This window comes from Panthera uncia, chromosome E3 (genome assembly GCF_023721935.1).
Source record: "Panthera uncia isolate 11264 chromosome E3, Puncia_PCG_1.0, whole genome shotgun sequence".
Lineage (NCBI taxonomy): Eukaryota > Metazoa > Chordata > Mammalia > Carnivora > Felidae > Panthera > Panthera uncia.
The window spans coordinates 2,058,866-2,073,226 of record NC_064815.1 but is presented as its reverse complement, the minus strand read 5'-3'; the positions used below and the strand labels follow the sequence as shown (position 1 = coordinate 2,073,226).

General features: G+C 57.2%; 1 protein-coding gene and 2 long non-coding RNA genes across 7 annotated transcripts in view; 1 reads left to right on the top strand and 2 right to left on the bottom strand.

Moving 5' to 3' along the window:
• LITAFD (LITAF domain containing) overlaps nt 1–1,755 on the bottom strand; it is a 3,576-nt gene extending 1,821 nt beyond the window's left edge. For 2 of the 4 annotated variants that reach the window (XM_049638212.1, XM_049638214.1), the window contains exon 1: nt 1,551–1,755. In XM_049638212.1, the coding sequence (XP_049494169.1) occupies nt 1,551–1,755 (205 nt within the window). The other 2 variants (XM_049638215.1, XM_049638216.1) reach the window with 2 other exon arrangements.
• On the top strand, nt 1,709–3,045 carry LOC125927865 (uncharacterized). The gene is made up of 2 exons (XR_007459479.1): nt 1,709–1,772; nt 2,782–3,045. It is a non-coding gene; the product is annotated as an uncharacterized LOC125927865 (long non-coding RNA).
• Nucleotides 3,046–4,575: 1,530 nt separating this feature from the next.
• On the bottom strand, nt 4,576–11,131 carry LOC125927862 (uncharacterized). 2 transcript variants are annotated; one of them, XR_007459476.1, is made up of 5 exons: nt 10,750–11,131; nt 10,498–10,611; nt 10,231–10,342; nt 7,321–7,480; nt 4,576–5,084 (listed from the first exon to the last, which is right to left on the bottom strand). It is a non-coding gene; the product is annotated as an uncharacterized LOC125927862 (long non-coding RNA). The 2 variants fall into 2 exon arrangements; XR_007459475.1 differs by lacking the exon at nt 7,321–7,480.
• Nucleotides 11,132–14,361: the final 3,230 nt, after the last annotated feature.

Sequence of the window (14,361 nt, the reverse complement as noted above, 5' to 3'; positions counted from 1 at the left end):
GTATCACCCATTTTACAGGAGGGAAAGCCAAGGCCTGGAGGAACGAATGCCAAGGCTTGCGTAGCATAGATGGAGCAGCTGAGGTTTGAACACAGACGTTTCGGACCCCAATTGTGTCCTCACGTCCTAGAATGAAAGCTCTTCCGGGAGGCAGTACCAGGAAACTGAGGACGTAAAAAGAGCACGGGGCCCATGATCTCTTTAAAAGAAACAAAACATCGAGCATTTGTTGTTTACGTGTCAGACTCTGTGCCAGACGTTTTACACACCTGGCTCCATGGATTCTGGTGAAAACACCAGGGAGGTAACCGTGTGGCATTACTCCAATTTTGCAGATGTGGACACTAGGCTCAGAGAGGTTAACCAACTTGCCTGAGGTCCCCCAGCAAGCAGGTATGTGAATTGAGGATGCCCACCTCCCAAGGAGGAAGGAGCTCCAAGGCTCCAAGAGTGGCAGCGTTTCATTTGCTCCATCCCAGAAGGACAGTTGGGGCCACAGCGCCCTCGCATTCCTCCCAGCCTTCATTCCCTCCTGCCCCACAAGGGGACTGTCACGCCGTGTGCACGTGCAGCTTGCTCCCACCCCCCCCCCACCCCAACCCCAGCTCCCAGTGGTGAGCCCTATGCCAGCCCTGGAGTCAGGTGCAAGGCTGTCTGGACAGGGAATTCTGGGATCTGGAAGCCCAGTGTGTGGTCTGGGAGGTGGGCGGATGAGAGCCCCATAATCGTAATGACTGTGGTCAACGGATGGGGGTCCACATGTGTCTCTATGGGGAACCATGGGGACCTGCCCCTCCCAGGTGAGGGGCCTTGTGGCATAATTGGAGCTGCCTGGGATCCCCCACTCCCACCCCGTGCCTCTTCCCACAATGGGGGCGGCCAGGAAAGAGGAAGCCGCTCTCTGTTTTTTGCCCTCAAGTCTAGACTCTTGGGAACAGGAAGAGATTTCATACCCATCCGGTGCCCCCAGGTGTCCCACCTGAGGCTGGTTTTAGTACCCATTTTACAGGTGAGGAAACTCAAGGCCAGAAAAGAAGTATGCGGCCTGGAGCTGCCCGCTGCCTGGTTGACACTCACCTGACCCAGCCGAGTTAGCAGCCGTCAGCCCTACACCGACCATCCCTTAATCCTCTCAGCCGTTTTCCAGACGGAAAACGGATCCAGAGAGATTGGTGACTTGGCCCAAACCTCATCAGCAGAGCTGGGACCCCCCCACCCTGCCGCCCCATCCAGTCTGGGTTGTGTCTGGCCACGGGGGTGGGGCAGGGGATGGGAGGGACAGGCCGCACCTGATACCAGAGAGTCATTCGGCTTCTTTCTTGGCTTCTTTTTAACACTTTAAGAGAGGGCACAGGATGTCGGGAGGCCCCGATTTGTCCCCATTGGGTCACACAGTCCACCAGTTGGTGGGGGACAGCAGGACGTGACGGTGGAGTCTGGATTCAGCCCCCAGCCAGGCAAGGGGACCCCCAGTCTCCTCTCCTGCTTCCCATGGGCGCCAAAGTCAACTGGTCACCGGGACGGCGGGGGTGGGCGGGGGGAACTCTCACCCTGGGGATGGTTCCATCTTGGTGTCCTGGACGTGTTTTGTTCCAGCAACGGTATCCCAGCAGCGGCGGGTTCCAAGCTCTGAGCAGCAGAGTGCTTATCTGGAGTCCCCATGGCGAGGCCTGGGTGCCCTTGGGCCAGAGTGCCTGCCTGCCTGGTGCCTCTCCCAGGGCCTGGCTCAGGTGGAACAGCCACTGTGATGTGCATCCTCACAGGGGCCAGAGGTGTGGGCTCTGTATGCCCTCCCTGCAGGAGGAGGGGGGACCCTCCCGTGGCCCAGCCTGAGGACCCTTTGGAGGCAACCCTTCTCCCACTGTCCTTCTCGGGTTGAGCCGAAACCAGCCCTGGGTTCTTGAGGGCGGGGGCGTGGGGACCAATCTGGAGCCTTAAAAATATGAATCTAGGCTGGGCTGCACCTGGTGGCTCAGTCCATTAAGCGTCCGACTTTGGCTCAGGTCACGATCTCCCAATTGTTGAGGTCAAGGCCCGCGTCGGGCTCTGTGCTGACAGCTCAGAGCCTGGAGCCCGCTTCGGATTCTGTGTCTCCCTCTCTCTCTGCCCCTCCCCTGCTCGTGCTCTCTTTCTCAAAAATAAATAAACATTAAAAAAAAAAAAAGAAATGGGAAAGGATGTATATAATTTCCAAGATGAAGTAAAGGAGCGATTTTTTAAATTCTTTGAAAAAATTTTTCTTAATGTTTATTTATTTTTGAGAGAATGAGAGACGAAGTGTGAGCAGAGGAGGGGCAGAGACAGAAGGAGACACAGAATCTGAAGCAGGCTTCAGGCTCTGAGCTGTCAGCACAGGGCCTGACGCGGGGTTCAAACATACAAACCACGAGTTCATGACCTGTGCCGAAGTTGGACACTTAACCAACTGAGCCATGCAGGCACCCCGATTCTTTTTTTGTTTGTTTAATGTTTATTTATTTTTGAGAGACAGAGACAGAGCTAGCGGGGGAAGGGCAGAGAGAGGAGACGCAGAATCTGAAGCAGGCTCCAGGCTCCGAGCTGTCAGCACAGAGCCCGACGTGGGGCTCAAACTCGTGAACTGCGAGATCATGACCTGAGCCAAAGTTGGACTCTTAACAGACTGAGCCACTCAGGTGCCCCGGAACAATTTTTTTTAAAACTAAAGGTTGATGTTGAGGGAGATGGGGTGGAAGCACTTTCTCTTTAAATAAGCCTTGCTTTATAGGTTTGACTTTGGAACTATATCATTATTGTTACTAGTGTAAAAGGAAGCACATGCAAAAGAAAAAAGCAACACCGAAAAACGGAAAGCAACGGAAAACAAACAAATGTGACTGTATATCAAGATTTCTTCCACGGGACACAGAGCACAAGCCATAAAGGGAAAACTTGAAAGACCCGCTTCATCAAAGCACCGGCTCTTCAAAAGGGGAAGAAAAAATGCTTAGCCACAGGCAGGAAGACAATATTTGCAGTACAGGTATCCAGACTGTAAAAGAACTCCAACTACTTTATTCTACTTTATTTTATTGTATTTTCTATTTTATTTTATTTTATGTTTATTTTTGAGAGAGAGAGAGAGACAGAGCGCAAGCGGGGGAGGGGCAGAGCAAGAGGGGGACACAGAATCCAAAGCAGGTCCCAGGCTCTGAACTGTCAGCCCAGAGCCGGACGTGGGGCTCAGACTCACAAACGGTGAGATCGTGACCTGAGCCAAAGTGGGACACTTAATGCCTCTCTCTTGCTCTCTTACCAGTACCTGTGGCACCCACACCCGAGATTCTTGAAACCTCCAGTTCCTGGGCCACCTGCCCAGGTGCCTGGTCTCCTTTGCCTCCACTTGGTGACAGCCCACCGTCACCTCTCCTGTGCTCCGGGGCAGGGTCGGGGGCACATCCCAGATCCTGTCCACACCCCTGTATGTATTGGCATCTGAGATTTGATGTTTGCTGCATCCCTCAGCACCCGGCACGCAGAAGGTGCTCAATTAATATAGGTTGAATGTGCGAATGAACGAACGAATGAATGAACGAATGAATGAACGAGCTGTGCGCTCTAGTCACCCAGCCCACCCCACGTGACTTAAAATCCTCTGGATATTCCACCCCAAGAAACAGAGTCTGTGTATAGAGTTGAGGTTACACATCTCCGGATGGGGTTGGGGACAGCCTCCTTCTCTGGGAATTTTGAGGCCGGCGGTGTCCCTCCCGCAGGGTTGGGATCCGGGCTGGGGCCCTCTTGAGGGTCAATCAGCGAGGCAGCTGAGGGGCAGTGCTCTCGGGAGGAGGGAGGAGGGGGGAGGGCGGAGGGCGGGGGGAGGGGGGCGCATTGCGGCCACCGCCACCAGGGGGCAGCACCAGGTTGCACGAGTCAGCCTGGCTTCCTCCCTCTGGATCTCTGGGGCCAGGATCTGGGGCTTGTGGGGTGCCCCCCGAGGCTGCTCCGGTGCCGCGAGCTCCTGTCCAGACCAGGCTGGAAGGAGAGATGAGCATGAGAGAGGGCCTGAGGCCAGCCGAGGCCACACAGAAGGCTGTGGTGGAGCTGGCACGGATACACAGGGTCCCACAGGGGAGCCCGGAGGCCTGGCTGGGCTCCTCGGGGACCTCTCTGTGGGGATCACTTTTCCACTAGACTCAGGGCTCTCGGACAACTGGTGTTTGTCTGGTTCCAAACTTTGCATCTCCAAAACAAGGCCTGCCATAGAGGAGGAAGTGGTTAAAGTGTGGGCTCTGTCACTCGCAGCTGTGTGACCCCGGGAGGGCATCTGCACCTCTCTGCAAAGTGGGTCTGATGATAACCCTTGCTGCCAAGAGAGTTCGGGAAATTTCATGAGACAGTTTCATCTTGTTGGCTGATCCTTGGTGCATGCCTACTTTCTGTTCTGTTCTGTCCTGCCCCGGGGGCATTTGTGCTTGCCCTTCCTGCCCCGCCCTGCCCCCCAATGCTCTTCCCATGAGCTACCCCATGGCTCATCAACATCATCAAACTCTCAGTTCATAAGCCGTTCCTCACGGAAGGCTGCTGTGGACCCCTGCCAGAGCACCCAGCCACCCTCTACCATAACCACCTGGTTCAACTTTTATTTATTTATTTTAATCAGTTACTTTTTTAATTGACATCCAAGTTAGTTAGCATATGGTGCTATAGTGATTTCAGGAGTACATTCCAGTGATCCATCCCCGGTGGGTAACACCCAGTGTTCATCCCAACAAGTGTCCTCCCTTATGCCCTTTACCCACTTGGCCCATCCCCCACCCACAACCCCTCCAGCAGCCCTGTTTGTTCTATTTACGAGTCCACCGCGTCGATTTTTAATTTTTTTTTTTTTACATTTGTTTTTGAGAAACAGAGTGAGACAAAGCGTGAGCAGGGGAGGGGCAGAGAGAGAAGGAGACATAGAATCTGAAGCAGGCTTCAGGCTCTGAGCTGTCAGCACAGAGCCTGACGCGGGGCTCGAACTCATGGAGCCATGAGATCATGACCTGAGCCGAAGTCGGATGTTCAACCGGCTGAGCCACCCAGGCGCCCCAACATGGTTCGATTTTGGCGACAGTTACCTCTGTCTGGAATTAACAGGTTCGTGTATTAGTTTACTTGATTATTGTGTTTTGCTCCTAAAATGTCAGCTCTGTGAGAGCCCAGACCTCATCAGTTTTGTTCACATGTGTCTCCCCCAGACCCTACCACAGTGCCTGGGACACAGTAGATGCTTAATCGAGATTTGTTGCAGGAAAAATGAATGAATGAAAGAAATCTGTGTGAAGTCCTTAGCTCCGTGCCTGGCATATTGAAAGCTTGCAATGAGTTAGCAATTAGTAATATTAGTAAGCAAGACAATAATACATTAAATAAGCAGAGTCATAAAAGCCAAGGTGGGAGGCAGGCCATCCTAGGAGCATATGAGCCTGGAGTTTTGGCAGCTGAGGGTCCAGGGAGCCCCACCCCCTGCCTCCGCTGAGGTCCTCCCCCGCTGTGTGACCCTGGGCATCTCACTCCCCCTCTCTGGGCTATGCTATCTTCTTGAGCAATAAGGCTTTGCAGCTGGGGCTGCTTAAAGGAAAAAGGCAATGGGACTCCCCCCATCTGCTTCCTGCCCAGCCTCTCTTCCCAGAAGGGCTCGGAGGTGATGAGGTGACGAGAAAGGAATCTGGAGGAATGAGTTCTAACTGTCACTCTTGTGCAAGTGTGGGGCGGGGCTTTCCCTGGAGCTCCCCCTGACTCCATCTGTTGGGTGGTGGGGAGCCTGCAGCCCTGGGTGGGGACTTGCTGAGTCAAATTGGGTCACCCCCTAACCTCTCTGGGCTGACTTTCCAGCTGTGCCACTTCCCTGTCGCCTCTTCTGCCCAGGCTGTGGTGAGCTGGGGGCTGGAAGAGTGTGAGGTGGGGTGCACCCTAAGCTCCGTTCCCTACTTGGGCGAGGAAAGGAAAGCGGCAGGAGGGGGGTGGTTCTTGTGCCCTGGGCACCCACGAAGGTCCTCTCACTGATCAGCGGGGACCCAGATGAGCGAGTGACACGGTTACTTCTTCCCTGGTGGCTGCCACCCATCCCCTGTCCTCAGAACTCTGGGACAGAGCCCCCCCCCCCCCCCCAGGCCTGCCTGGAGGAGGAGAGGGGGACTTTCTAGATGGAGAAGAGCCCTGGGAGCTGTGGTTCTGCACCCTTCCATCCGTGCGGACTTGTGTTGGAGTGAGTGCATGTGTGGTGGGGGGTGCTGGTGTAGCTGTGCTGTGGGTCTTGTGTGGTCAGGGGGTGTGCTCATTGGCACAGGGTGTGTGTGGTGCAGGCTTGCACGTGGACGTATCTGTGTGTGTGTGTGTCCCTGCCTCTCAGGTGGGCTGTGTGTGGGACTTGTCATGTCTGGGTGTCTGTGTGTGTCTAGGTGGCAGGGGTGCGCGGCCTGGGTATCCGAGTGTGTGGGCTGTCCGCATAGGTGGCTCCTGGGTCCGTCTTTTCCTCCTTCAGCCCGCGGGCTTGGCCAGCCTACTTGGACCTCGTGCTTTCAGCCTCAAGAGCTGCCCGAGGGGCTCAGTCCCTTCCCTGGGTGCCCCACCCAACCCCTTCTCCACTCTAGGCTCTCCTGGTGCCATTTTACAGAAGGGGAAATTGAGTTATCTGTCAGGCCCCTCATCCTGGACACATCTTGTTCCCTCCCATCACATGGCAGCTGCCCCTGTTTCTTCAACGTGTTTATTGAGCACCTACTATAAGTCAGACATAAAAACCATGGGACGCAGATAAGGTACCTGCCCTGGGAAGCTCACATTTTAGCAGGTACCACATTTGGTTCAGGGTGGGCAGAGGTGGGCACCTCTTCTGAGGCATAATGACTAGAAAGAGGCAGCATGGGAAGATGTGGGGTAAGACTGTTCCCAGCTGAGGGAACAGCCTGTGCAAAGGCCCTGGGGGGCCCATTAGGGCCGCAGTGGAGTGAGCAGAGCTTGGGCAGGGAGTGCTGAGATCCAATGCATGTTATGAGACCTCCTGGGGCTGCTGCACAGAGGGGCAGTGGCTGGAGGCAGACCAAGGACGGGGAAGTGACTCTCCAGAAAGTGGTGGCCCAAAAGACACAAAGAGCACCAGGCAGGGAGGAGCTGGTGTTCCCACAGCCCAAGTTCCCATCCCTGCTCTAGCCCGGGGAGGCCCCTCTCGGGGACGCAGACTGGGGCGACACATCCTGGGGAGGGGACTTCAGTCTAAGTCACCTAGGGAATGAGCACCTTGGGGTGTGACACAGCAATGTCCAAATCTTGGCCTGTCCAGGTATTGCTGCATGATCTTGGGTAAGTCGCATTGCTGACCTGAGCCTCATTTCCCCGTCCCCAGAGCGTGTTCTTCTGGGTTGTGACGAGGGTTTCAGAAGTCAACCTGTGCTGGTCTTCAGAGTTGAAGGTGTCCAGTGTGCCTGGCACATTGTAGGGGGCAGAACTGGGTGGCTGTGGTCATTGCTAAGGGCGACACCTAGATTTAAGCAAGTGGTGTTTTAAAAAGCAAGTAACAATAATCATAATAATTCTCTGGGGGCGCCTGGGTGGCTCAGTCGGTTGAGCGTCCGACTCTTGATTTCGGCTCAGGTCATGACCTCGTGGCTCATGAGACTGAGCCCCACGTTGGGCTCTGCGCTGACAGCACGGAGCCTGTTTGGGATTCTCTCTCTTCCTCTCTCTCTGCTCCTCCCCCACTCGTGTGCACTCTCTCACTCTCTCTCAAATAAACAAACATTTAGGCACGCCTGGGTAGCTCAGTTGGTTAAGCATCTTGATTTCAGCTCAGGCGATTATCTCCTGGTTTGTGAGTTTGAGCCTCACGTCGGGCTCTGTGCTGACAGTGCTTGGGATTCTCTCTCTCTCTCTCTCTCTCTCTCTCTCTCTCTCTCTCTCCCCCCGCCCCTCTCCCATTCGCTATCACTCTCTCAAAATAAACATTTAAAAACAAACAAACATTATAAAAATAATTCTCACAACGTGCCTAAGCATTCATGCACTCTCTCACTTTAACACGGCAACCTTATCGAGAGACGTGCTGACATTGTCCCCATTTTACAGATGAAAAAACCGAGGTGCCAAGAGAGGGGACCTGCTGAGAGTTAAAGCATGTGGGGACCCAATCCTTAGGGCCTCCAGACCTGCTGTATCCACCCCAGACGTATCCCCTGCCGTCGTCTTTTCCATGACACGTGTGCCTCCCAACTTGGTGATGCTCCTTACTGGAGTTTTCTTATGTTAAGTCAATCCTAAGTGCTACAGCACATGAGTCTGGGTTTCATTAAAAGGGCAACAGGGAGTTACTGAAGGGTTTTGAGCAGGGGCAGGACGACCTGGTGACGGAGAGTCTCTCCCTGACCAGACTTTAGTTGGGCTCCTCTGAGCCTTCGGCTCGCCTGGGCACAAGATGGAGCTTCCCACCCTGTCCCTGTAAGAGTCCAGTTTTGGCAAGAATCCTGACAAGTTGGTTTAGCCAGAATTCCCTGCCCTCTAGGTCTGACCAAATTCCTCATCCCCTGCCTCCTCCCAGGGGATGTGTGACCGCCCATGTCTTCCGCAAGAATCCTGCCAGGCCAGCTTAGCCAGACCCCCCTCTTCCCCCTGCTATTTCCTCCCAGCAGTCTCGCACTCCCGGACCCTGCTCTGTGGCTACACATCTTCTCCTCCCTGTATGTGGACGTGAGCCCCATCTCTCTCCCTGAATGCAAACCCCACTGCAGGGGCCCCTGTCCCTATCACGACAGTGCTGAACAAAGTCTGTCTTACCATTTCAGCAAGGGTCAGAAATAATTTTTTTTTTAGCAACAGTCAGATTTATACTTTTGAAAGCTCACTCTGGCTGCTGCACAGAAAACAAGCGAGGTCACGGATATTAAGGGAGGCATAAGGCAGGGGAGGAGGCCACTGCTTCTGGTGAGACAGTAGAGGTCCAAGTCATGGTGGGAAGGAATGGGGGGCAGATGGGTGGACAGTTATACTTTGGGGGGAGGAGTCTCCCTCTCATCCCTGCTTTTAGACCTTACCAGGCTGCTGTCACTCTTAAAGTGAAGCTCTGTAATTGAGACCCATCCACTTAGCCCCCTCTGGCTCTGGCCATATCACTTCTGTCCACGTCGCTTCTCGTGTCCTAGCCCCACCACACTCCTGTCTCAGGGCCTTTGCACGTGTGCTAACCTTCCTCAGGAATGTCCTTTCCTTTGTCTATTCAATTCCTGGTCTTCCAGAAGACCCCAGGTCAACCAGCACTTTCCAGAGAAGACTCTCCTGGCTTCTCCAGCATGATGCTGTCCCTGCTATGGATACAGCGGGACTTTATACCATTGTGATTACTGGTTTAACATCTGCTTCCCCTAATTAGACTGTAACCCTCTGGGGGACGGGGGATGGCAGGACAGGACCAACACGAGTTTTGTTTAGTCCAGGGCTTAGAACAGAGCTCATGTGCAATAACTATTTGTCACATGGCTGGACAGATGATTGGTCTTTATTGGGTGGAAAAGTTAGGCCAGATCTTCTCATCTGCTGCTGGCTCAAGTCTGGCCACTAGGCCAGTGCCATGAGATGCGGCCATGATAGTGGGCTGATGTCTCTGGTTGCAGGAAGCTCAAGCTGTGGCAAGTTGGGAGAAAGAATTTCTCCACGGACCCGTCTTCTCTGATAGGGCCAAGGGCAGGGCACTCACTGAGCCAGGGATGCTTATCCAGCCCACCACCTGACACCCTACCTTATCAACCTGCCTGCCATCCAGGGCGGGAACTGGGTGGGCACTTTTTACTCTGGATGCTCAGCACCGCAAACGGAGGCCTGGCACCGATGATACCCCAGTGATGACTGCAGACGGGAACTGCACCAAACTCAGGTGTGGGATTCTCCGAGGCTGGGGTGCCCGGGGGACTCAGTTGGTTAAGTGTCCAACGCTTGGTTTTGGTTCAGGTCATGACCTCCCGTTCTTGAGTTCGAGCCCTGGATCAGGCTCTGCACCGACAGTGCTGAGCCTGCTTGGGATTCTTTCTCTCTCTCTCTCTCTCTCTCTCTCTCTCTCTCTCTCTCTCTCCCCCTCTCTGCCCCTCCCCCAATGGTGGTGTTTCTCTCTCAAAATAAATAAATAAACTTAAAAAAATAAAAATTAAAAATATTCTGTGGTTAGTTGAGGAGGAAAAGGCTGTTCCTGATGCCATAACAAAACAAGAGACTGGGTGGCGTAAGCAACAGAAAGTGACTTCTCACGTTTTTGGAACCTGGGAAGTCCAAGTTCAGAATGCCCGAGATTTGGTTCCTGGTGGAGGACCCTCTTCCTGGCTTGGGGACAGCTGTATTCTTGCTGTGTCCTCAGTGGTGTCTTTGCACGTGGGGAGGGGAAAAGAGGGAGAGAGAGGGAGAGATTGAGAGGCAAGCAGAGCTGGTGGGCTCCAGCAGGGACCCACGTGCCACTTCCAGCCCTGGGACTATAGGCCCAGGACAGTTAAGGGGTTTCCTCCCTGCCCCTCCACCGACGTGAGCCACGGTCCAGGGCTGGGCTGGCTTTTAGGGGCTCCTCTTGCAGAGACTTGCAGTGGCCAGGCAGGGGACGGGGTGTGGTCACCTATCTCCATGCCTCAATTTCCTCTCCTATAAAAGGAGAGTATTGTCAATTTTCTGCAGACACAGAGGACTCAAGGAGGGAATGCAAATTAAGAACAAAACAAGAGAACAAATGAACGGTTTCCCCTTTTTTCCCCCCCTTTCTTTTCCTCCCTTCCGTTCTACCTCTCTTTTTATTCCTTCTCATCGTTCCTGGAGCTCTTTTTCTCCGCTGAAACGGAGGCGCCGCGGGCCTTGCGGATCCTGGAGCGGAGGTCAGCTAGGCCCGGACCTGCCGCGGGTTGTTAGGGGAGGGACCTGAACGGGACCTCCACTTTTCAGGGGAATGTTCCGACCGTAGGTGCAGCACGGGCGGGCATCCTCCCGGCTCCCGCGCGGGACGAGGGGCCGCGCTCCCGCCAGTCCCGCGGGCGGACACAAAGGTCCCGTCGGGGCTGGCCCCGCGCGCCCCGCCCCCTGGCCGTTCGGCGCCCCGGCTCCCATTGGCTGGGAGCTTGTGGAGGCGGAGCCTCGGCGGGCCAGCCCCGCGGAACACGCCCCCTCCCCAGCGAGCCTCTGGCAGTCGGAGCCGAGCAGCCGGCGGAGCGGAGCGGGTTGCAGGTAGGGAGCTCTTCAGGGCCCCCCAGAAGGGGTGTGGCGGGGTGCCCACCCCGGGGCCCCAGGAGCCGCCGGGACGCGACCTCGGCCTCCTTGCGGCCGCGGCCCGCATTCAGGCCCCTCGTGCAGGGTCTTCCAGGCCGCCGGCAGGGGGCTCCGGGCTGGGTCTCTGGGCCCCCAGGAAATGCCCGGCCGCCGCGGCCTGTTTGGGGAAAGCAGGTTACTCATGCCCGGGAAGGGGCGGGTGTGGCAGCAGCGGGAGGGATTGGGGGCTGGCGTCGGGCAGCGCTCGCGGCGTGCAGTGAACGCCTCCCCCTCCTTCTCCTGTGGGCTGGAGCCGCGGACCGGAGCGGGGCGCGGCACGGGGAGGGGGCGCCGACTCCCAGCCGGGCGGGGCGGGGAGGGCGGGGGGGGGGAACCCCAGCCCTCCAGACGGGGGCGGTCGGGGGGAGCCGCCCTGGCGCCGTGCGATTGGCCGCATCTAGGGGAGGAGGAGCCGCCGGCCGCTCGCGGAGCGTTTGCGCCCGGATGGGGGGCCTCTGGGCGGAGCAGAAGAACTTCACCCGCGCCCACAGGCTCCCTGCCCGCAGGCCCCGCCGGCCGCCCGTTTGCAGGCCGGAAATACAACGTCGTATTTTGATTTTTTAAAAGGAAGCCCCCGGTCCCCACGTCTTCTCTGGGGTTGGGAGTGGATGTGTGTGTGGAGTGGGCGGATCGGGGATCAGCCGGTTCCACGCAGGGCCTCGGTTCCCACTGGTGGAGCTGTCTCCAACTAGGAGGCCTCCCGGAGCCTCAGTCTCCCCACCTGTAGACCGGTGGTATAACTTCTCCCTCTCATAACGGGGTGCGAGAGAGTAGAAGGAGGAGGCTAACCCAGTCCCGGGAGAAATGTCGGCTACCGTCGTATTTTTTACTTGCTTTTGTGATATTTCTCTGTCCCTGTCTCCATTCTTGCTCCTCCTGCCCTTTCGTCACTCGGAAGCCATAGGGAACTTGTAAAAACCATCGGTTCAAATCACCCCCCTGGCTTGAAATCACGGGCTCATGGCCCTAATTGTCTAAGTCCCAAACTTGTCCACAGGACTTTCTGGTACCCACCACCGCGACCTTCCTCCCCCAGGGCCTTTGCCCCTGCAAGTTCCCCTGCCAGGAATGAGCTCCCCGCCCCATTGTCTTGAAGTGATCTTTTTAAGACTCAACGCAGAGCCCCCCCCCCCGCCCTCCGCCGGTTTTCGGCCAGGGCCCTCCCCATCTGCGCTCCTGCTCTCGGGGCGGCCTTGGTGACCGCGGGCTCTCAGTGCTCGCCTGTCCTCCCGCCCCCACCTCCCCCAAGTGGCGCCGGAGCCCCTCCAGGGCAAGAGCTGGGTCCTGTAGCGTCGTGGAGCTGAGCCAGACCCAGCGGGGCCCTGGGGGCCCTGGGGCACGGCTGAGGGTGCGTTCTCCTGGGAGGCGGACGGTCTTCCTTTGTCCCGTGGAGTGGCAGAGTCAGGGCTTTTCGTTTGTGTGCCATCAGCAGGGACTGGAATGGGAGGGATTATTCTAGGTCGCCCCATGCCTGACAGTTTCACCATTAGCGACTCAACTATTGTTGGCTGAGCCGTTTGTAGCTGGCGCCGTCTGCGCCACGTTCGCGGGCCTGGGGTGCTGCATTACTCTCCCGTTTGACAAATAAAGAAACTGAGGCATGGAGCGGTGAGGTCTCTCGCCAGGGGTCACATAGGGGAGCAAAGAGTAGAGTCAGGCCGAGACTCGGGTCGGCAGCCTTAGCCGCTGGCTGGTGGGGTGGAGGCAAGGATGCCGTGTGGGAATACGTGACCTGGGGGTGATGGGGTTCTGGTTACGAGCTGGGGCGGGCCCGGGGGGGGGGGCGGGGCGCGGCGCTGGGGGACCTTCTCCGGGGTGGGGGGTGCTGGTCCTGCCGAGGCCGTCGGGGTGCTCCTGGGTGGGGCGGGCAATGCTGGAGGGGCCGCCGGTCCTTCGGGTTTCCGGCCTCTTCCCGGCACTCTGGGGCCCCCGGCGGGGGTGGGGGGCGGGGGGAGTGCGGGAGAGCAGTTCCCGGAGGGGCGCGGCCTGGAGGGGACTCCGGGGCCGCGTCTCTCCGCGGGCGGGCGGCACCCTCCGCCTTGTTTGTGTTTGTCTTTGCAGCCAGCTCTTTTGGCCCCGGGCGCTTGCCGGCGCTCCAGCAGAGGCCGTCCCTGCCCCCCGGCCGCACTCCCCGCCCCTCCCCTACAGCTCCCCTTGCCTCCCCCGCCCCTCTCCTGCATCCCCTCCATCCTCTCCCTCCCCCGCGGGAGCTCTCTCTCCCGAACAATGGAAGGGAATGTGGCGGAGGCCAGCCTCAGGCCCCCTCCTGGGGCCTCTCTTGCTTCCTGGGACCCTTCTGTCGGGCCTCAGCCGAGCTGACCTGCCCCTCAGTTCCCCCACGTTGGGGCCCAGCTGGACTGGAGCTCGGGAGGGGAGTCCCCGACTCTCAGCCTCAGTTTACAAAGGAGGAACCTGGGCTGACAAAGGAGTAACTGGCTGACTCATCTAGAACCTCACCCCTTTCCGCCCCCAGTTTCCCGTTCACCCACCTGGTTTCAGCCGGGGCCCTGCCACCCACTGGCTGTGAGGGTGGGCAGGTCGTCAGCCCCCCCAACTCTGGGATTCCTGTGCCTTCTGTGGACCAGTGGCACCTGGCTCACCGGGAGCACTTTTGAATTCCAGAGTCTCGGGCCCCATCCTCGACCTTCAGAATCAGATTCTGCATTTTGTCCCCCTCCCCAGAGACTTGTGGGGACACTAAAGTGTGAGCACCTCTCTGTGCCTTAGTTTCCTCACCTGTAAAATGGGGATGATAAAAGCACCTCCCCCTGTTGTGCGGGACGTGGGGACGCATCTACTCCGCATCTACTCCGCCTGGCCCCAGTGCCCTGCCCCCTTCCTTTTGTGTGGACTAGTTCGGAGCCCTCCCCCTCCCCACGCGGCAGCAGTGGCCTGGCCCTGCAGCTGGGTGTCTGCCTCCCCCCAGCCAGAAACCCACACAAGGCTTTCCAGTGTAAGCTTGGTGTGGTCTGGCTTTGCCAAGAGCCACACAGAGCGAAGCATGCCACTTGGACCCAGGTCTTGCTCCTCCACATCTCCACCTTCCTACCCTCAGATGTGTGAAAGCTACCAAGAATGGAGCCTTGGGAAATGAAT